This window comes from Pongo abelii, chromosome 11 (genome assembly GCF_028885655.2).
Source record: "Pongo abelii isolate AG06213 chromosome 11, NHGRI_mPonAbe1-v2.0_pri, whole genome shotgun sequence".
NCBI classification, from domain to species: Eukaryota; Metazoa; Chordata; class Mammalia; order Primates; family Hominidae; genus Pongo; species Pongo abelii.
The window spans coordinates 81,097,896-81,120,890 of record NC_071996.2 but is presented as its reverse complement, the minus strand read 5'-3'; the positions used below and the strand labels follow the sequence as shown (position 1 = coordinate 81,120,890).

Here is a 22,995-nt window from a genome sequence, read left to right as displayed (position 1 = left end):
CCTCCAAATTCAGCAAAGAACCAGAGTTTATGACTCCAACTTCATACCTTATCAAAACCCTACAGAGATGGCCCCATCATCTTTAAAGTTCAGCCTCCAACTTTTACGATATCTTTCTATTAATTACAACAATAATGAAATAGAATGCTTATAGACTGAAGGTGGACACTAAAGTAGTATCCACAAGAAATTGTCAAATCCAAATTGGAAGACTAGCAAAAGTTATTTCCATTCAAAATACATTTGTAGAGGGAGAATTATCAAAAACTGTGTTTAAACGTGTTAACTGTGATGAAATGCCACTCCTGACTGCTAAGAATATAAATGGTATTAGATGATCCCTACGTGGTTAGAAATGCCTTTTTTCCTCTTGTCTGGAGTATGCTGAAGAACCCTTGACTATCTAACCTCCAATTCCTCTAATTCTGTATATTCACTTACCTTTAATTTCACAAACTGCCATCTTTATGCTTCCTTTGCTCCCTTTGCAAACATCATCTTGTGAATCATAGTAGGATAAGATTCCATTATCTAAAACAAACCAACGAGGCTGCCAACCTAAAAAGACCATAAATAACAAAAGGTCAATTGGAAAGACATTACTTTCACCACATAGAAAACTGTGATTTCAAAACCTGCCATCCACATTATTTCTTGGCTCTCAAATAACATTCTGACAATGAAATTTTCAATCACCAAGCCTTACCAAAAATGTTTTTGCATCAGTCTCCACTTTATTGGGAGAGGTTTCTGGAGCAATCTCCAGAGCAGCAAAAACACAGGGAGTAATACTTCTAATTCTAGCTCACAGTGTTCTCATTAACAACCCATAAGGCCCATCCTCAGTAATAGCCCTAAACCGGGTATAGCATAACTGCCCTCTTTTCCTAAAAAGGAACAGAGTTGGGGTTATGATATTATGGGAAAAGCCACGGAAGACAAGGGTTCTAGCCTTACCTATAGTATCATTCTTTAATGGATAATCATACCCTGGGGACGAATCTTTTCATTTCAATAAATCTCTAAAATTCCCAGTCCCTAAAACGTGTAGGTTGAACAAGATGACCTCTCAGGTGCCACCTAGCCCTCTAATTCTGCAATGTGCCTCTTATAAAATACATATTTCTAAGCAAACTCCCTTAAACACAGTGAGTGCTAAATGAATTCCAATCTCTTAAATAGAAGCTACATACCCTATGGTGAGAACACAGATTCCCCATATAACCCCCTCCTCCCTTGTCTGCAGCTGCACAGCTAGGGTAGAAATCCTAGAAACTGCAATTGTTCGATTGATATTTATTCAGTGACTAGAGCCCACATCTATCACAGACTTGGCTCCATGCCAAAGCTGGTGACAAGGATGATGGCTTTCCTTGGCACCCAATTCCCACTCCTCTTTGAAGCCAAACTTGGTGTTCCCTGGAGTCTTATCAAGCATGCTACTAATTTACAACAGTTCACTGACTATTAACATGGTGACCATGCTGGGGGCAGTGTGACTGTCCTTGTTCTTTCCGTGACTATTAAATAACAATTCAGCACAAGTGTTCATGGCTAAAATGTACATTTTAAACCATGGGTGTTCATATCCTGGTCACTTTTGCCATAGCCTGCCACATGATTAATTTGATCTTTCCAGGGTCAGATAGTGCCGAGAGGGGAGATGGGTCAATCATCCTTACACTTTAATACAGATCCAGGACTTAATTCCCCAAAAGGATTTATCTCTAACACTTTTGAAATGACAACACTGAGTCATCAGAAAAATTAAATTTTACTTTGTAACCTTGTTTAGGAAGGCAGGGAATGCAGTAATACAGTTCAGAAAGACAGATATCTAAAGCAACTAAAAACCAGCAACTTTCAGGTTCCTGGAAGATTCCTTTTTATGAAACAACAGAGTATTCCCTAGTGAGACCTAAACAAATTAGAAGGTAAGTTATTTTGGTACATGGACTTTATCTTGTTCATCACTGCATTCCCAGCAACTAGAATGGTGCCTGGCACATAATAGGTACCAAAAAAATCTATTTCTCAAGTGACTGAATAAATAAATGAATGAATGAATACCCCAAAAGTGAGATATTTCAGGGATTGTTGCTGTTGTTGTTGTTTTGTTTGGTTTTTTGAGACAGGATCTCACTCTGCTGCCCAGGCTGAAGTGCAGTGGCTTGAACATGGTTCACCACAGCCTCGACCTCCTAGGCTCAAAAGGTCCTCCCACCTCAGCCTCCCAAGTAGTTAGGACTATAGAAATGCCACCATGCCTGGCTAATTTTTTAATTTTTTATAGAGACGAAGTCTCACCATGTTGCCCAGGCTGGTCTCAAATTCCTGGACTCAATAATCCTGCCACCTTGGCCTCCCAAAGTGCTAGGATTACAGGTGTGGGCCAACACACCCTGCAGATATTTCCTATTAACCATGAGAATATAGACATACAATATATCTTTGAGAGTATATTGTATTGATCATGCATGGAAATGATAAAAACATTATCTTTCCAAACACTAATTTACCTTGTCAAACAAATTATAAGCAGGGGGTGGTGAAAATACATTCCTCCACCCAGGTCTAGTGTGCCTATAGGACAAATTATGATCTTGCAAGCCTGCGGTACTGCAATTCAATATCTCTTTAAAACAAATATTGGGCAAAATGATTCATTTAGAATTTGCAGCAACGTGAAAGGTGAGTGGTTGAACACATTAATATAATCAAGCCTGTTAATTATCTCTACACACTTTTTGAAGAAATATTTAATAAAACAATTTCTAATTGATTCACACACATACAACAGAGGGTAATATCTGTGAAAAAGATTCACAGGTATTCCCTTTTTAAAATTCTTTTTTTAAAAAAAATTCTTTTTATCTCAAACTAAATATTACTGAAATTCTTACTCTCTACAAAGGATTCTCAAGTAACACTTTTTTTTTTTTTTTTGAGATAGAGTCTCGCTCTGTCACCAAGGTTTGAGTGCAGTGGTGCAATGTGGGCTCACTGTAACCTCTGCTTCCCAGGCTCAAGTAATTCTCATGCCTCAGCCTCCCAAGTAGCTAGGACTACAGGTGCACGCCATCATGCCTGGCTAATTTTTTGTAATTTTTGTAGGGACAGGGTTTCGCCATGTTGGCCAGGTTGGTCTCAAACTCCTGACCTCAAGCTATCTGCCTGTCTCAGCCTCCCAATGTGCTGAGATTACAGGCATGAGCCACCGTGCCTGAACAACACTATCATTACACTTAAAGATCACTTGGTATGAACAGCTGCTCATCCTTATGACCTAAGATGAACTAAAATTAATAATCAGCACACCATCGACCCAAATTTAACTTTTAAAAATGAAATTTTCCAAACAAAAGATCTCTTTCCAACCAGCTTCTACAATGCATACTAGAAGTTGACTAAATGCCCTGCAAAGACTAAAATCTAAATCACATGTGGTTAAAAGCTCAACCCCTGGTTATTTAGTACCATAGGAGATGAGGAAATCGCCACCAAGCCCAGGTTTCATCTCAACTCTTAAATTATGACTCATCTCAGTAATGGCCCAATGGTTCCACAACACCATGCTTAGGAACACTTGCAATGAGATGAGCATTTGCATCTCAAAGCATACAAGCTAATGTCTTTTTTTTTTTTTTTTTTTTTTTTTGAGACAGGACCTCGCTCTGTTAGCCAGGCTGAAGTGTGTGCGTACAATCATAGCTCACTGATCCTAGCTCACTGCAGACTCCATTTCTCTAGCTAAAGCAATCCTCTCACCTCCGCCTCCTCAGTAGCTGGGACTACAGGCATGTACCACCACACCTAGCTATTTTTTTTTTGTTTTTTTTTTAGTAGAGACCACGTCTCCCTATGTGGCCCAGGTTGGTCTTGAGCAAGCAATCCTCTCATCTCCGCCTCCCAAAGTGCTGGGATTACAGGCGTGAAGCACTCTACTGTCTTTAACAGTTAACACTATACCTCAACCAAACAGTATAACTGCTCTCACAATGGCCAAAATGAAAATGCCCAATAAAAAATATTTATCTAACTTTTAAATGTTTCCCGTTAAAACATGTCACATAGAAATAAATTGACTTTTTAGTTTGAACAAAATAAAACATCTGTGTATCATAAATGTTAAAAGCATTTGCTGCTATAAATCTGGCTTTAGCATTCTAATAAATCAAAAAGCAGGTATAACTGTAGCTCAGTGCTTATGCCTTAAAAAGTTTATGTGCACATTTTGCACAAGATCAGGTGGACACAAGTCGAGAGTACCACACAATTACTGAGGGATGTGATACTTTTGGCAGAGCGAAGAAGTGGGCAGCAAGTCATGATTTGCCTATTATGCTAGACCCCCCAAAAAAATCTGTTTACTGTTCAAATTTATGTTAAAACCATCTTCTCACTTAGTGAGGTCATGGAATTCTGGAGTTGGAAGGCATGTCCGGGGCAAAATAGCTAATCACCCTGGCCTTATCAGACTGAGGTCCTGAAAGAATAACTGACTTGCCTTCATTGTTGGTTGATGGCAGAGATTGGACTACAACTCAAATTTAAGGAGCTTTTAAATAAGCCTATAGGCTGCCTGTCATGGAAAGGGGCCCTTTCCTGCTGGTCTCTCATTTCTCAAAAGTTCTTCCTTCCAACTCACTTCACGGGTGAAAGTGACTTGCCTGTTCCCCTTCTGTGTATTGGCACTTTCTTCCACTATTTCTCACAGTTAACAGAATTCCCCAACGTAAGGATACTTCATTGACAATCCCTAAGAGAATATTATCTGGCGACAGCTTCCAAAATCATGCTCGCTAAGCTTGAACAACCTCAACAAGACAACTTTAAATAAAATGTTAAGGAAATTAAAAGAAATACAAAAAAGAGTTCTTAAAATTAAATCTTGTAGTTGAAACAATTAAAGGGTCCATTCCAGTCCAATACTCGGACAAGTCAGTTATTAACAAAATGCTCTTAAAGTATGAATACTAAGTGTGAATAAGGACGGAGATCGCAACAACACATGTAGGGTGACTGAGAATTGTTCCAGAGGCTACAGGAGGCAAGGATTAGTATTATTACACTAGCAAAGAAGTGGCAGGTGCACTTCCCAACCTCTAGAAGGTGCGCAGCCTCAAACCCTCCCCTGAAGAGGCCAGAAGGACTCAACTAGCCCTGGAATCGAGTAGAGCGAATTCGCTCTGAGGGTCCGCGGAGGCCAGACGGAGGAAGAGGAGCCCCGACCCGCCTTCTCAGCAGCCTCCTGCCTAAGCTCCTCCAAGCCCCCCGCCTCTCCCCTCATCCCTCATCACACGAGCCCCCATACCTGTGAGATAGTTGGTCCACTTGTACAAAACCCCCTCCATGCTTCAGAGCCCCACACCGCGCATCCTCCCGGCCCGGCGCCGGCCGCGGTGATGGGGTAGGCGCGGGGCCTGAGGCAGCCCCTCCCGGCCCGCCCGGGCCCCCTCCGCCGGCGCCCGCCGCCGGCACGAAGCCGCTTTCTGCCTGCGCGCGCCGCAGGGACGTGGCGGCCCTTAGAGGCCGGGACAGCGGGCGCAGCGTGGAGCTTGGGGGCCGCGAGGCGCGGGCCCAGACATCCCCGGGTAAGCCTCGGCGGCGGCGGCCGCAACAACGGCAAAAATGCGACCGCGACCGGCCTCCTGCTCGCGCTTCCGCGGCCCGGCTGCTCCCTCCGGCGCCCCGGCTCTGCCTCTTTCTCGCCTGCCTTCCTTCCCCCTGGGCTCCCCGTTTGTTTTCATTGACCCCGACGTCGATTTCACTTCCTGGATGAAAGGGGCCGGATCGTCCCGGGAAACCCCTCCCCGGCGGCGGGGCTGAAGGAGCGGGCGCGGCCTGCGGCCTCGCCGCCTAGCCGGAGGCTGCGCGAGGAGGGCGGGCCGGCGCGTCACACCCTCGGCCTGCCAGCCAGGGCCGCCTTTACTCCTCCCACGGGCCGGTGGCCAACAGTCCCGAGGCTCCCAAGTCTCCTTGGCCGCCAAGGCCCAGGCTGACCGCCCCCGGGGGCGGGGGCCGAGGCCTTCGAGCTCCGCTGCGCGCGCAGCCCCGGTGCCTACCCAAGGAGGAGCTGCCCGGACACTCATCCCGTCTGCACTTAGTTCTCTCGGGTTTTCCTGTTTTTTCTTCAAAAATACATAATATCCTGTTTTTTCATGAAATCCTGTTTTTATTTTACATAAAATCCTGTTTTGTCTTCAAAAATACATAAATAAAAGCCTTCCTATTTGTTTGCTTCGTATTTTCCTCATATTCAAGGGGTCTGAAATTATCTCCTAGGAAGGCAATGTGCAGCAGACGGGGTCCTCTGACAAGGAATGGCGAGGGCCCCCAAGGAACTGTCATCACGCCGATAACCTTGGATAGCCACAATTTTATTTAGAATATAAAACATGGAACTCGACTTCGGAATTTTATTCTAGAAATGGGGACTTCCCCCTAGCTTTTATGATTTTTGAAACTCCTGCTTGGATGCAATCGTCATCTTGCATAATCGACAGTAATTTTCAGGTTTATGGAATTTTGCAAACTTTAAGCAAAGCACAACAATCAGGCTCAGTGCTGCGGCTTTTCTTCGCATCACGGAGGTGGAATAGCACCTCTACTCCCAGAACTTAATCCAGGCGAATGCAGAAGGCCTTTGCTGGTTTTCTGGTTTGGGTAGTCTTTGGGTAGTCACCTGGAAACAAGGCGAATTGATGGATGGATAGAGTGATGAATGGATATGTAATAAATATAATATAGTTCAATGACAGGATCTAGGTGGTGGGTGTAGGAGAGTTTACTGTAAAATTCAACTTTTCTGTGTATTTTAAAGGTTTTCATACTAAAATTGGTGGTGAGGGGGTGTTGTCACACAGATGTGACCAAATCCCTGCTGCGTATTAGCTGTGAGATTGGGACAACATGCCCAATACTCAAGTTTTCTTATGTGGAAAATTACGTATCCCATGGGATTGGTATAAAAAAGTCAAAAGAACATTCCCCGCACTACCAGAGGCCCTCGAATCAAGGGCGGCCCCGAGTGGCGGGGGAAAGAAATGCAAGCCAGCGGAGGACGCTGAATCGTGTAGGTCGGCTCTCAGAAACGCCTGCAGCCAGGCAGAGGAGTTGCGGTACCGCAGTTTTGTTGCGTCGGGCTGGCCTTCAGGTTTTGCGACTCAGCCTGGAACCTCTGAATGCAAGACTCCGACCTGAGAATGCGCTTCAAGGACACCCCAGAAGCACCCAGAAAGCCACTGCCAGCCTATTTTTTACGCTCCTTTTCCAGCATGACTCTCCCTCCCCCCAGTATCTATCTGCTCTTTCCCTAGGGGTCTTAGAAGCCTTTTGCTTCCAGAAATGACAACCATATTCCCTGACTCTACGACATTCCAGGCTGTTTATTTCGTCTTATGCCAGTTTCATTTTAGAAAATGCGAATGCTGTCACCGAACCCTGAGGAAACCGGCTGTAAAATATGCGGGTTTAGCGAGAAGAAGCGGAGCGAGTGTGCGGTGCGATCTTAGAGGCTGAGGACAGCCAGCCCGAGGGGCTAGAAACAGCGTTAACCGCGCAGAGCCCGCTGCGGGAGGCGGAGGGGTTGGGGCCATGAGAGGGCGGGGCCGCGTCTATGGCCCCGACCCGGTCCTTTGTGACGCAGGACAACGCCTGCCACGCGTCGGAACTCGGCCGCGGGGACATCCACGGGGCGCGAGTGACACGCGGGAGGGAGAGCAGTGTTCTGCTGGAGCCGATGCCAAAAACCATGCATTTCTTATTCAGATTCATTGTTTTCTTTTATCTGTGGGGCCTTTTTACTGCTCAGAGACAAAAGAAAGAGGAGAGGACCGAAGAAGTGAAAATAGAAGTTTTGCATCGTCCAGAAAACTGCTCTAAGACAAGCAAGAAGGGAGACCTACTAAATGCCCATTATGACGGCTACCTGGCTAAAGACGGCTCGAAATTCTACTGCAGGTAAGAAATACTGCGAGCTGCCGGTGCGTCCAGTTGCACAAAATCTTGCCTGCCTCCACCAAGCGGAAGCCTCGTTGGTTGGTTGGTTGGGTTTTTTTTTTTCACAGTAAAAGTTGAGCCCTTTATTCATTAAAAAAATCACATTATATGGCAGTGTTTCTCTAATAAACAATATTTCTATTTAAAGTATTGAAAATGTTGCTTCAATAAATTATCAAAAGTACGATACATCCACACACACACCAACCACCACCATTACCCTTGGGACCTCCAGAATTAAATCAAGGTTCTACCTATAAGGATGTTCACATTTTTCCCTTGCCAGAAGTATTGAGTCTTTACGGAGGAATACATGGAATAAAGAGATTTAATTCTGGCCTTCAGAAGCACGATTTTTATAGGTTGTGGCCACTTTCTATCAAGAAAAACAATTACTTTCCTGGTGACTTCTGGTGGGCCCTGCTTCCTCATTCCACCTGGTGCCTACTCTGATTTAATTGATGGCTTATTACTCAGAGGGAGAATCTTTTCTTCACCCTGTGAAGATAGGACTGGGAAAGACAGTTCCATCCATTTAGAATAAAATAGAGAAATAAGAATTTATACAATTTTATAATTTAATATTAGAATTTAATAAGAATTTAATAAATTATATCATTAGAATTTAATAAGAAAATATACCATTTTAAATTACTATTAAAATGACTTTTTGAGGCTAAACCTGCCCCATCATTTTTTACAACAAACCCAGGGGAGTTAAATGAGTTCTTTGTACAAGCCATGCACCTAGTTAGGGGCTGGAGACCCATTAAAAAGTTAACTGTTGAATAGTTTTTGTAAAGATAACAATTTTAAAAAATGAGATGGCTCTTAATGATTAGCTTTGGGCAAATCATACTTCTTTCTGGTGATTATAGGGAAGTTTGAGTCAAACACCCCATTAAGGGTTTTAGAAAGAGTGATTATATGGGAATAATGGTTAGCGAGGACTCCAAGTTTAAATGCCCAGCTGTATTTTCAAGTTTGATTTCTTGAAATCAGTTTACTTAAGTGTTGTTTTTTATTATAGCCGGACACAAAATGAAGGCCACCCCAAATGGTTTGTTCTTGGTGTTGGGCAAGTCATAAAAGGCTTAGACATTGCTATGACGGATATGTGCCCTGGAGAAAAGCGAAAAGTAGTTATACCCCCTTCATTTGCATATGGAAAGGAAGGCTATGGTAAGATGTTTAATTTTAATTTCTTGTTTTAGTTATATTTAAAAAATGATTAATAGATTTCTGGGTATATAGGTCTGAAAGAATTGAAAGCACAGTCTCAAAGAAATATTTGTACAGCCATGCTCATAGCAGCCATGTACAATAGACAAGAAAAGGAAGCAAGCCACATGTCCATACATAGAGAAATGGATAAACAAAATTAATATATGCATATATGGAAGCCAGGCACAGTGGCTCATGCCTGTAATCCCAACACTTTGGGAGGCCAAGGTGGTAGGATCACTTGAGGCCAGGACCAGCCTGAGCAACAGCAAGACCCTGCTCTACAAAAAAAAAAAAAACAAAAAAAAAAACCACGAAGTGGAATATTATTCAGCCTTAAAAACGAAGAAAATTCGGAGACATGTACCAACATGTATCAGCCTTGAGGACATTATGCTAAATGAAATAAACCAGTCACAAAAAGACAAATACTGTATAATTCCACTTATATGAGGTACCTGGAGTAGTCAAATTAATAGAGACAAAGTAGAAGGGTGATTGCCAGAGGCTGAAGTGAGAGGGAAAAGGGGAATTGTTGACCAATGGGTATAGAGTTTCAGTTTTGCCAGATGAAGAGTTCTGGAGATTGGTTGCATGGCAGTGTAAGCGTACTTTACTGAACAACACACTTGAAAATTGTTATGATGGTAAATTTTATGTTATGTGTATTTTACCACAATTAAAAACAAAAAAAGTGAAATAAAAAATGATAGATGAAATAAAGAGAACAGTAGAGCCCAACGACCTTAAGCTCTATCTAGTTCAGTCCAGTCCCCTCTTTTTGCTGATAAGGATAATATGACATTGTTTGAATACAGATCTCTGGCCAGAGTTCTTTCTTCTACATTGTGGCAATACTGATGATGATTATATATATTCTATAAGCTCTACCTTAAGCATTTTTATTTGTTTTCAGCATATGTTATTATTACATGAATATTTATAACGCAGATCTTTGGTAAGCAGTACCAAAGTTAAATTCATAAAACTCAGAAACTGGACATGTGGGTTTAGAGTAAAAGGACAGGACGGGCACATTGTAAAAGGAACATCTGAGATATAGTAAGCTGTCAGTCATTATTACCCTAATACAGGACAAGCCTTCAAATGTGCAAGAAATGATCTTATTCTTTCAATATCTTGCCATTTTAAAAACCCTAGAGCAGAAAGATCTGAAAACCTAGGTAAAGCAAATAAATGGGAAAAATGTTTGTAACATGTATGAAGACTTGCTAACCAATAATGAAAATGACATATCCCTAGAAATGGGCCAAATTCATAAATAAGCACCCACTAACAAAAAACTACAAATGGCCTTTAGGTCTATGAGAATACTTAATTTTATTCATAATAAAAGATAAATTAAAAATGAGACATCATATTTCATTCATCAGATTAGCAAAGACAAAACAATTTGGCAAAAGCATGGAAAAACCAGCATTATTGCTGGGAATGGAAATCATTCAGCTTCTCTAACAATTGTTATCAAAAGTGAAAATGCAGGCCCAGGTGTGGTGGCTCATGCCTGTAATTCCAGCACTTTGGGAGGCTGAGGTGGGCAGATCACTTCAGGTCAGGAGTTCGAGACCAGTCTGGCCAATATGGTGAAACCCCATCTCCACTAAAAATACAAAAATTAGCTGGGTGTGGTAGAGTGTGCCTGTAATCCCAGCTACTTGGGAGGCTGAGGCAGGAGAATCGCTTGAGCCCGGGAGGCAGAAGTTGCAGTGAGCCAAGATTGCGCCACTGCACTCCAGCCTGGGCAACAGAGCGAGACTCCATCTCAAAAAAAAAAAGTGAAAATGCACCTGCCTTCTTATCCAATAATTCCATTTCCAGGAATGTGCACAAAGGTATATATATGTAAAAGAACATTCACTGCAGGCATTTTTGGGTGGGAGGGTAGCAAAAGGTTGGAAACCACCTGCCTATCCATCAATAGGAAATTAGTTAAATAAATTATAGTATATGTATACAATTAATTACTGTGTAACCAGTAAAAAGAATGAAGTAGAGCTATACTTATTAATATGTTAAAAATAAAGTGGAGGCCGGGCATGGTGGCTTCATGCCTATAATTCCAGCACTTTGAGAGGCTAAGGTGGGAGGATCACTTGAGCCCAGGAGTCTGAAAGCAGCCTGGGCAATGTAGGGAGATCCAATCTCTACAGAAAATTAAAAAGTTAGCCAGGCGTGGCGGTATCCGCCTGTGTTCTCAACTACTCAGGGGACTGAGATGGGAGGATCCCTTGAGCCTGGGAAGTCGAGGCTGTGGTGAGCTGTGATTGTGCCACTGCACTCCAACCTGGGCAATACAGCAAGACTCTGGCTCAACAAAAAGTGGACTAGACTATATTCCACTTTTGGGATGTATATTGAGCATCAGTGCCAGGCTTTGTTCTAGGCACTGGGCATAAAGCAGTGACCAAAGTAGACACTACTCCGGATCCTCTATGAGCTTGCATTTGAGAGGAGGAGTTTCACATATGCATGTATCTACACAGAATACATCTGGAAGAATATGCAGTCATCTGATGACATTAAGTGTTCCTGGGAAGGAGGCCTCAGGGTCAAGGATGAGAAGATTTCTTTTCACTCTAACATTTTGTACCATTTGAAAGTTTCATAGGGCATGTATTAATTTTTCCAAAATTAAAATTTTAAATTACAAAAATTGAGTGTAGCAGAACAGAGAAGAAAATTTTTAAAGCAGGCAGGAGGATGGGCAGCCTGACAGGCTGCACCTTGCATCCTTAGTTAGGTTCTTGCTCCGTGTTGCTGCTTGAAGGCTATACAGAAAGAATCTTTGCCTCCTTACCCTATTTAGAGCCACTGCTATCTCCACCTGTTTGAAATAGTAAAGATTAATTTTCCACAATGAGATATTGGCATTGCTTCCAAATATTTCATGGAAGTGGCATGCCTTCTTTGAGGCAGTTGTCTTAGTCATTAAGAGTTCTTTCCAGCAAAATCGGGGCATCAGTGCCCCACATTGGATTGGCGGGTGGGGGGGGAGGGTGTCAGTGCTTCGAGTCAGACCCAGTCAGGCTTAAAACTCCTAAAGAGACAATTTCCAGATAACTTCAGCTTTATTTTTAATGCTTTTTGCCAATAATTCGATCCCATCGGAACAGCTCCCATGATACCATAATTTATATATCCTATTTTTATTTGTATAGGAACCTAGGAGAAAGAGAAAGAAAATTGAAAATAAGTCAAATGCAATACTTGTGCTAAAAATGTTGTCAAAAGTTGAGGCCACTTCTAGGCAAAATGTTGGAGGCAGAGTTTGCCTTTCAGTCTTTTTCTCATTTTCAAAGTTTTCCTTTCTGTCTTGTGTTGTGTCTTCAGATGCCTCCATATTCTGCCTACCACTAGAGCACCCACTCTCCTATCTGCTTAGAGCACACACATCTGTCATCATTAGGTGCTCATCCAGGGTTCACCACCATCAGGCAAAGGACCACTTAGCTTATCCTTTTCATAAACTAATTTATGCTTAGATGTGAATGACTGCCCAGGCTGCCTAAGCTCTTAATAAGTCAGAAACTTGCTGCAGAGATATAGAAGTTTGACATGAAACAAATTCATATTCAATTGGAGGTATCTCTGACAAACATTAAAGTGATTAATCTCACTAGTAATACCACCAGCACCCTCATTTTACAGGTAAGGAAACTGAGGCCCAAAAAAAGCGTGTTAATTGGACCACAGTTAATACCGACCTTGCCTGCATTACAATACCTTGGATTACATTATTTTAAAAGTTGCAGTGTAGACCTTAAGTAACTGTTTAACAAACAACCTCTTGATTAAATAAGCATTTAAAAGTAAGTTGTTATTAAGACCTAACATTAGCTATAACTTTATTTTAGGTAGTACTTGAAGAAGTCTTTCTTCTGCAAAATATCCTTGTCTCATGTCACAGAACAACCCTGCATGTCTTGAAATGCATGTGACTTGTTAGTGCTTAAATAACAATATATGCAGTATATATATATTCTTTACCTTAACTCCTACTTCTTTGATCTGCTTCTCTAAATATAAGTAATTCCGTAGCAAATGCATATTTTCCTCTTTTTTATACTTTAGTGTTTTTTTAAAAAAAAAACAAGAAAAAGAGGTAATTGGCAATATATCCTTTTTTTTGTTCAGATGGAGTCTTACTCTGTCGCCCAGACTGGAGTGCAGTGGTGTGATTGATCTTGGCTCACTGCAGCCTCCGCCTCCCGAGTTCAAGCTGTTCTCCTGCCTCAGCCTCCGAGGAGCTGGGATTACAGGCACATGCCACCATGCCTGGCTAATTTTTGTCATTTTAGTAGAGACGGGGTTTCACCACGTTGGCCAGGCTGGTCTCAAACTCCTGGCCAGCCAGGCTGGTCTCGCACTCCTGGCCAGGCACAGTGGTATAAGCCAAATGAGAATTGCTTGAACCTGGGAGACAGAGGTTACAGTGAGCCGAGATCGTGCCATTGCACTCTAGCCTGGGTGACAGAGGAAGATTCTTGTCTAAAAAAAAAAAAGTGGTATAAGCCACTGCACCTGGCCAATATTTTCTGTTTATAGCAAAATTGTTCAAAAACTGCACATGTACCTATGATATTTTTTCTTAAGAAATTCATGTTTTGGGCTGGGCGCAGTGGCATATAGCTGTAATCCTAGCACTTTGGGAGGCTGAGGTGGGTGGATCACCTGAGGCCAGGAGTTCAAGACCAGCCTGGCCAACATAGTGAAACCCCGTATCTACTAAAAAATACAAAAAATAGCTGGGTGTGGTGGCGTGTGCCTGTAATCCCAGCTACTTGGGAGGCTGAGAAACGAGAATCACTTGAACTCGGGAGGTGGAGGTTGCAGTGAGCCAAGATCGCCACACTGCACTACAGCCTGGGCAACAGAGCAGATTCTGTCTCAAAAAAAAAAAAAAAGAAAAAGAAAAAAAGAAATTTGAATTTGTGTTTTGAATTTGCCTTGAATTATTGTCAGAAGTAATTGTTTTTCTGTCATAAGGAGATTATAATTGGAAAAAATAGGAATGAGTTTTATAAAACGATCATTGACTCAATCTCTAGCTCTTCTACTCTAAAGTCAGGTTATATGTGATGCATTAAGTTAGGACTTTTATGTTAGTCATATGATGCATGGGTAGATCTTTCTATGTTTTCTCTTTGAAAACTACTAATCTGCTACTCCTTTTGGCTATAACTCACAGACTCTTTTCTCTTCAGACTATATAAAGACTTTAGCTAGAATGCCTCACTTTTGTATTAAAGAAATTGCTGTTTCCTTCCAAGGACAAACATTTTAAAAATAAATGATATGGGTCATTCATTCGGCAAATATTGGACTGCCTGTAGTAGATCAGGCACTGTGTAGGACACTGGCAATATACTGATGACACAAGCTACCCGCTGCCCCTTAGCAAGTCATTTCTGCAGGTCATTTTTATGACATATTTATCTGAAATAGCCCATCACTTATTAAAATCACCTGTGACATCATGGCCTGGCACAGTGACTCACACCTGTAATCCCAGCACTTTGGGAGGCCAAGGTGGGTGGATCCTTTGAGGTCAGGAGTTTGAGACCAGCCTGGCCAACATGGTGAAACCTCATCTCTATTAAATAAAGTATAAAAAATTAGCCAGGATTAGTGGCAGGCGCCTGTAATCCCAGCTACTCAGGAGGCTGAGGCAGGAGAATTGCTTGAACCTGGGAGGCAGAGGTTACAGTGAGCCGAGATCGCACCATTGCACTCTAGCCTGGGTGACAGAGGAAGATTCTTGTCTAAAGAAAAAAAAAAATCTGTGACATCAGCTAATAGGTTAACTTAATTAAAGAGAGCAATTCTGGCCAGGCACAGTGGCTCACATCTGTAATCCTAGCACTTAGGGAGGCCAAGGCAAGCGGATCACCTGAGGTCAGGAGTTCAAGACTAGCCTGGCCAACATGGCGAAACCCCGCCTCTACTAATAATACAATGCCTGGTGTGCACCTGTAATCCCAGGTACTCAGGAGGCTGAGGTAGGAGAATGGCTTGAACCCAAGAGGCAGAGGCTGCAGTAAGCGGAGATTGCACCACTGCACTCCAGCCTGGGAAACAGAGTGAGATGCCGTCTCAAAAAAAAAAATAAAAATGAAAAGAGGTATTCAACTTAATGCTTAAAAATGTATACAATTTCTTTGTAAAATTGTTACTGAATTTTTATTTTAATTGTTTTTTTTTTAATAGAGACAGGGTCTCACTATGTTGCCCAGTTTGGTCTCAAACTCCTGGGCTCGAGTGATCCTCCTGTCTCGGTCTCCCAGAGTGCTGGAATTACACGTGTGAGCCACTGTGCCCAGCCTGTTACTGGATTTTTCTATTGCACTTATTTTTTAATGTCTATAAAAAATTTGAAAGACAAATATATTAATACTTATGTTTTATTTATGCTTCCAAATAACTACACAAAATCACTTTCTAAAAGATTACTCATCTATGCTTTGAAATTTTTCTGACCATGCATTTCTTCTCTGTGCCACCTCTCTTCTGTATTGATGATAGGAGAGTACAGTTGTCTCTCAGTACCTGTTAGAGATTGGTTCCAAGACCTTCTCATGGATTCCAAAATCCACAGAAGCTCAAGCCCCTAATATAAAATGGCATCACATTTGCACATAACCTCTGGACATCTTCTGGTGTACTTTAAATTATCTGTAGATTACTTACAATATCTAATACAATGTAAATGTTATGTAAAAGATTGTTATATTGTATTGGTTAGGGAATAATGACAAGAAAAAAGTCTGTACATGTTTATTACAGACACAACTATCCTTTTTTTGTATGAATATTTTCAAGCTGAGATTGGTTGAAACCACAGATGCAGAACCCACAGATATGGAGGGTCATATCCATGTATTAATAAAAAGTTTATGATTTTTACTTAAATTAATCAAGAAATAGTGGTCCCATAGGTCCTTTGAATTGACTTGGTTTGGAAACATATGGAAAAAATATTCCTAAAAAAGTATTTATTAAAAAAAGAGAAAAAAAAACAAAAAAGAAAACTATTGAAAAGCCAAAAAAAGTTATAAAAGATGAGAAAAAATTAAAAATTGTGAGTATTCAGATAGCAATTCTTATCAACATGAAATAATATAATATGGTTATGGCTGTTCATGAATAGATATTTGAACTATATCTTTACATAAGTTAAACTGTTAAAATTTATACCCTTAGCAGAAGGCAAGATTCCACCTGATGCTACATTGATTTTTGAGATTGAACTTTATGCTGTGACCAAAGGACCACGGAGCACTGAGACATTTAAACAGATAGACATGGACAATGACAGGCAACTCTCTAAAGCCGAGGTAATTTAAACCAATTTCATGTGTATAGTCTAATTTTTTTATCACAGTTTAAATACATCTGTGTTACAACTATTACTTTTTAGGTCTAGCTAGCATGGGCTCTGATCACTGCTTTTATAGAGCTGGTCACTAAAAAATAATCTAAGCGCTTAGAAAAAGCTCTAAGCTTTTTCAGTATAAACCTTGTGAGTCATCCCGTTCAATTGCCTTTCTCCCTGCAAGAGAGTCATTAAAATCCCGAATTATTTGTCTCTACAGTGCTCTTCCAGTTTCTAGATTACACTAGCATATCTCTTTTTCAGGCAGCACTGTAAGAATTTGCAACAGGGCAAATAATTCACGCCTCATAGGATGATGAAAAGAGCTAGCAAGGGTCTGAATTGAGTGGGCTAGAAAGTTGGTAAACAGGAGCCAGAAGTTCAGCCAGCTAGCTTCTGTATCTCAGTCTTGCAATAAAGATTTTGTAATAATAATGATAATTGGGCTGGGCATGTGGCTCATGCCTATAATCTCAACACTTTGAGAGGCCGAGGTGGGAGGATTGCTTGAGCCCAGGAGTTCAAGACCAGCCTGGGCAACATAGGGAGACCCCCGTCTCTGCACAAGATTTAATAAATTAGCCAGGCATGGTGGTGCATACCTGTGGTCCCAGCTACTCAGGAGGCTGAGGTAGGAGGATCGCTTGAGCTCAGGAGGTTGGGATTGCAGTGTGCTATGATTGAGCCACTGCACTCCAGCCTGGAAGATAGACTGAGACCTTGTCTCAAAAAAAAAAAAAAAAAAGATAATAATAGATAACATTTATTTTATACTTTTAGTACCAGGTACTATTTATAAGCACGTAACTATGTGAACTTATGTAATCTTCATGACAGTTTATGGGGCAGACACTATGGTCATCATCTCCGCTTTTAGATGGGGAAAATAATAATCAGGTTAACTAGCCAAAAATCACACAGTAGTAAGGGGCAAAACCTGGGCAATCTGGCTTCATGACTGTTTTTACATTTTAATTTTTTAAATTTTTCTTAGAGACAGGGTCTTGCTCTGTTGCCCACGCCAAGGTGCAGTGAAGTGATCATAGCTTACTGCACTCTTAAACCCCTGGGCTCAAGCAATCCCCGCAGCATGCCACCATACCCAGCTATTTTTTTTTTTTTATTTTTTAGAGATGGAGTCTCACTACATTACCCAGGCTAGTCTTGAACTCCTGGCTTCAAGTGATTCTCCTTCTTCAGCCTCCCAAAGTGCTGGGATTACAGGTGTGAACCACCATGCCCGGCCCACTACTATATTTTTAACTTTGGGCCTAGACTGCTTCTTTCAGAGAAGATCATGAATGTTTCAAGTATAATACTATTTATTGAAGTCTAATGTCTTACTTAGTCCCACTGATGATACTCTTGCTTAAAATTAGTAAACCAGCTGTCTCCCCTCTTAACTAGTTAGGAGACATTTAAAAATGCATAACTCTACCACATAAGTGAGTAGTAAAAGCTAACTAGGTTGATTTCAAGTAATAAAAATAAGTCTTTTTCTGTTTCTTTTTCATCTCCCTCTCCAATCCTTTCCCCACCCAGTTCCAACTTCTTACACCAGGATATTAGTAATGACTTTCCCTTCAAGCATCTTGATTGGCCAACAGTGGAAGAAGGAGAAGGGAACATGTCCTGTTCTTAAGAAGAAGGGCAGTTACCAGGGTGGCAAATGGTTCCCAAAGTGTACTTCTCTATTGACTCCTTATCACTTCTCTATTGACTCCTTATCACCCTTTTTTAGAGTGAATAGCAGCTGCAGATGAATTCGTATAGTACCCAAGAGCTCAGCCTATGCACACAGACCACTCATTATCACAGGCACACCAAGAGCCACGTTCTGCAGTATGAATACTCCTCAGTAAGACATTAGATGATCTTAAGTTCTTTTCTGGAAAATAAAAATAGATAAAATCCAAAATAGTAATCTACTTAGCTACAATTTTCCCAGATGTCTATGTGGTATCAGCTGCTTTATCGCCAGATGGATGAGAGTGATTTTCACTAACTTGAATAACAATAGCTGTCTTTTATTGATGGCCATTATCATTATTCTAATCCTCACATCAATCCTACAATATAGATACTTATCTCCTTTTACAGAAAACAAAACTGAGGTTCAGAGAGTTTAATTTGCAGAAGACCACACAGCAAATCCAAGGCAAAGCCTGAATTAGAAACATGAACTAAAAAAAACAAAAACAAAAACAAACAAACAAAAAACTTTATTCATTGTCAGAAAGATTAAGTAAACTATTTCATCAGTGTACAGGAAGGAACATTTAAAAAAGAAAAAGAAAAACTATTTCTTTAATATTAATAAAGATGGGAAGGATGGGGGAAATACAGTATTTTATTAAATTAAAAAGTGGAAATAGTGTGGAACCCATTACTAGCAAAATTAAGGTCATGTTCTTACCCACTGTCTTTTTGTACCTCTGTACTATATATAGTGTACTGGAAAAGGAGTCGAGTTTAAGCATCAGCAATATTGGTTATGTAAAAATAAATTGACTTACTTAGAAACTGAGAAATATTTGAAGCTATTAAAAATTGTTTACCCCTACATAGGATTGCTAAGCTTTGGCTGGAAGAAAAAAATGTGTGTCCCTCATGTAGGACCAAAGTCCCATTTAAGAACAGTTGATGTATCCTTCATTAAGGTCCACTGATTGCTCTAAAATAAAGTCAACTTGCAATGGGTTGACCCTGGGATATGTATTGCTAAAAACCTCTCAAACTCTAGCTTTCAAAAATACTCTTGCCTCTATAATGCCAGCCTTACTGAACATTAACTCCAGATGATTGTGCATTGCTTTCTTTAGTTATTATAAGGATTAGTGCTTTCCAATGGAAATATAATTGTTACGCATATAATTTTAAAATTTTTATAGTCACATCTTAAAAAGTAAAAAGATATAGGTGAAATTAATTTTAATGTTATATCTTCACTCAATATATCTATAATATTGCCATTTCAATATGAGATCGATGTAAAAGTTATCAATGAGATAACTTTTTGAAGTCTTCAAAATCTGTTATATATTTTATATTTATAGTAACATATCTCATTTTGATCTAGCCATGTTTCAAGTGCTCATTAGTCACATGTGGCTAGTGGCTACTATATTGGATAATACTTTTAATGTGTGTTTGCATATAGAAATTTTATATAATTAGTGAATACTTCAGGATTCCTTTCTTTATTTGACATTATTAAAGAGATTATTAAAGTTATGTAGATTTGGAGGAGAGCTATAGAAGCATAGAAAAACTTAAAATACTAAATTTTATTTCAAACCCCATGGTTGTGTTTTATTGATTATACAACATATTCATTAGTTTTAGAGATTATAGAAATGCCAGTTGGGTTTCTTTCACTAATGGCAGTCATGCGTGATTTTCCTTTGATAATATGAACAGCATGGATTATTAGAAAGCATTTAGTTTCAACAAAATTCAGTTTAAATATTAATCTTTGAGTATGTACCACTAACCATCTATCATCTTAGGGAAAACTAATTTGAAGACCTGTTTCTCTCCAAAACATTGCTTCAAAGAGTAAGAAAAATAAAACCTCAAATAGCTTTTCATACTGTTGTATCATTTACTATAAATAATCTTGCACATGAGTTTCATTATTATAAATATTCCTCAAAGTTACTGGAAATTTACTGTGATACCTTTTAATTAAAGGAATGTTATTTTGGCCTTCCAGATAAACCTCTACTTGCAAAGGGAATTTGAAAAAGATGAGAAGCCACGTGACAAGTCATATCAGGATGCAGTTTTAGAAGATATTTTTAAGAAGAATGACCATGATGGTGATGGCTTCATTTCTCCCAAGGAATACAATGTATACCAACACGATGAACTATAGCATATTTGTATTTCTACTTTTTTTTAGCTATTTACTGTACTTTATGTATAAAACAAAGTCACTTTTCTCCAAGTTGTATTTTCTATTTTTCCCCTGTGAGAAGATATTTTGATCTCCCCAATACATTGATTTTGGTATAATAAATGTGAGGCTGTTTTGCAAACTTAACTTGTAGGAACGGTATGATTGTGTTTCTTATTGCTTTATTCTGTAAACAAGAATTGTAGCACCATGAAACAGACCTCTGGGTCCCAGTGGGCATTTTTTTCCCCTTTCAGGAGGTAGGAGGACATGTATAGTATGTCAAAAACTGCAAGCTTTTCCCAACTTTAACCTTACCAGCATGTTAATATCCAGTTTTTTTACAGTTTAAAGGTTAAAGTGCCTCATATTTTTAAAATATCCAGTAAGGACCCAGGAATTAGCATTTCACTTGTTTATACATTTTATAACATTATGGAGAGGATATAAAAATCCTAGAACTGGAGAGTCTTCTTTTGGTATATGTGCAGGAAGATAGTTGTATATCTCTGTTCCACAAAGAATGCAACACAGTCTCTATACTTTTTGGTGTAAGCTTCTAGCCTTGGGTATTTTCCAGTGGGGAATGTTTAAAGATATTTGACCAAACCAAAGACTTTTTGCCTCTTATAGCAAGCATAAAGACTGTACTGCCTGGCTTTTGTATTCCTTCAGAGATTATTGTAAATGTGCAACTCCTCTTCCCTCTTGTAAACCTTTATAAGATGTCTGCCACCCCAAGCTTTTGTCTTGATAGTTTTAAATTGATGCCATGAAATTTCTTAGTTTTCGTTCCCTTTCTCTAGTTATCTCTTTCCTTATGTCACCTCATTTCCCATCATTCTTGTCACTAATGATGAATGATCATTACAAATTGGGATGCTGTCAAATTTTGATAAATGTGCCAAACAAAGGAGGATATACAGTGCCATGGCAATTTTGTGTCATGGTCAAGTTATGATATCGTATGACTTGAGAATAGTATGTAAGAGATGCTGTAGAAGATCACATTGGTGCCAAAGAAAGGGCACATGTCTATCAGAACATAGATTTTGCATACTGCATGGTATGGTTAGGCTTTGTGTCCACACCCAAATCTCATCTTGAAATTATAATCCCCATAATTTCCATAATCCCCACATGTCAATGGAGAGACCAGGTGGAGGTAACTGAATCATGGGGGTGGTTTTCCCCGTGCTGTTCTCATGCAATCTGATGGTTTTATAAGTGTTTGGTAGTTCCTCTTGCATTCATTCTCCCACCTGCCACCTTGTGAAGAAGGTCCTTGCTTCCCCGCCTTCCACCATGATTGTAAGCTTCCTGAGGCCTCCCCAGCCATGGGGAACCGTGAGTCAATTTAACCTCTTTCCTTTACAAATTACCCAGTCTGGGGCAGTTCTTTATAGCAGTGTGAAAATGGACTACTACACTGCATATATAGGAAAGTATGGTCAGACAGTAAATAGCTCTGTTCAAAATAACTGAGTTCCAAACAAGTAAAGTTTTTTCTACCTTCTGAAACTTGCTCTTTCCAAACCATTGTTCATCCTTTAACTTCTTTACACTATCAAAAATTCTATTTAAAAATAGAGGGCTTTCAGATGAGTATGTACAAAAACAGAAGTATACATAGGGGTAACACAACCATGAGATTAGTAAATAATACCTATGGCTAGCACATAATGTGACACCTCATAAAACAAGAATCTGTTCTATCTTTTCCTTCCTCCCAATATTTCTTCATTTCTATGCTCAATTTTCCAACACTTTTTCACGTGCTTAATCATTTACTCTTTCATTGCCTTCCCTCAGAAAAACCTGCTCCATTGAAGTAAACTAAGTAACTCAATATTCTTTATTTTGGTTTGGAACCTGTCTCAATTTTCTGTATCCATATTAAGAAGTCATCCTATAAACTTTGTAATTCTAATTTTTTTGTCCCATTATCATACAAAGTGCTTTTAAACTTGTTTTTAAAAAATGACAGATAATGCCACATGAATAGGGAGATGATTCATTCTAAAACTTGTATTTACATAATTAAAAATAAATTTATAATCATTCTATGTACAATACAGTGTACAAGTATTTCATATCTGCATGATTGCCTTATGCCTTCATATGCATATATGTGGCATTGAGTGCCATGACTACCTTTTGAGTTCTAGAATTTTTTTTTTTTTTTTTTTTTTTTTTTTTTTTGCAGTTGCAAGATTTAATAGAGTGAAATAGAGTGAAAACAGAGCTCCCATACAAGGAGGGAACCCAAAGGGGGTTGCCGTTGCTGGCTCGAATGCCTGGGTTTATATCCTGATCCTTGTCCCTCTCGCTGTGCTCTCAGGCAATAGATGATTGGCTATTTCTTTACCTCCTGTTTTTGCCTAATTAGCATTTTAGTGAGCTCTCTGATTGGTTGGGTGCTAGCTAAGTTGCAAGCCCCATGTTTAAAGGTGGATGTAGTCACCTTCCCAGCTAGGCT

General features: G+C 40.0%; 2 protein-coding genes across 6 annotated transcripts in view; one reads left to right on the top strand and one right to left on the bottom strand.

Annotated features, from left to right (window-relative positions):
* PLEKHA3 (pleckstrin homology domain containing A3) overlaps nt 1-6,229 on the bottom strand; it is a 31,030-nt gene extending 24,801 nt beyond the window's left edge. For 2 of the 3 annotated variants that reach the window (XM_002812634.5, XM_054549557.1), the window contains exons 1-2: nt 5,315-6,229; nt 442-558 (exon numbers count right to left, since the gene is read on the bottom strand). In XM_002812634.5, the coding sequence (XP_002812680.1) occupies nt 442-558; nt 5,315-5,354 (157 nt within the window). In that variant the 5' untranslated portion in view covers nt 5,355-6,229. Of the gene's footprint in view, nt 1-441; nt 561-5,314 lie in introns of those variants that run through there. The other variant, XM_054549558.1, reaches the window with a different exon arrangement.
* Nucleotides 6,230-6,371: 142 nt separating this feature from the next.
* Nucleotides 6,372-22,584, top strand: FKBP7 (FKBP prolyl isomerase 7). Of its 3 annotated transcripts, none has more exons than XM_009237868.2 (4): nt 6,372-7,962; nt 9,032-9,183; nt 16,450-16,580; nt 20,334-20,663. In XM_009237868.2, exons 1-4 carry the CDS (start codon nt 7,619-7,621, stop codon nt 20,493-20,495), a joined length of 789 nt encoding a protein of 262 aa, XP_009236143.1. In that variant the 5' UTR covers nt 6,372-7,618; the 3' UTR covers nt 20,496-20,663.
* The last annotated feature ends 411 nt before the right edge of the window (nt 22,585-22,995 follow it).

What these genes read in the sequence shown, in the direction of transcription:
- FKBP7 (XM_009237868.2), top strand. Translation starts at nt 7,619, where the DNA reads ATGGCCCCGACCCGGTCCTTTGTGACGCAGGACAACGCCTGCCACGCG. An exon ending in ATATGGAAAGGAAGGCTATG is followed by an intron (nt 9,184 to 16,449) that starts GTAAGATGTTTA and finishes TACCCTTAGCAG; the next exon opens with AAGGCAAGATTCCACCTGAT. An exon ending in GGCAACTCTCTAAAGCCGAG is followed by an intron (nt 16,581 to 20,333) that starts GTAATTTAAACC and finishes TTGGCCTTCCAG; the next exon opens with ATAAACCTCTACTTGCAAAG.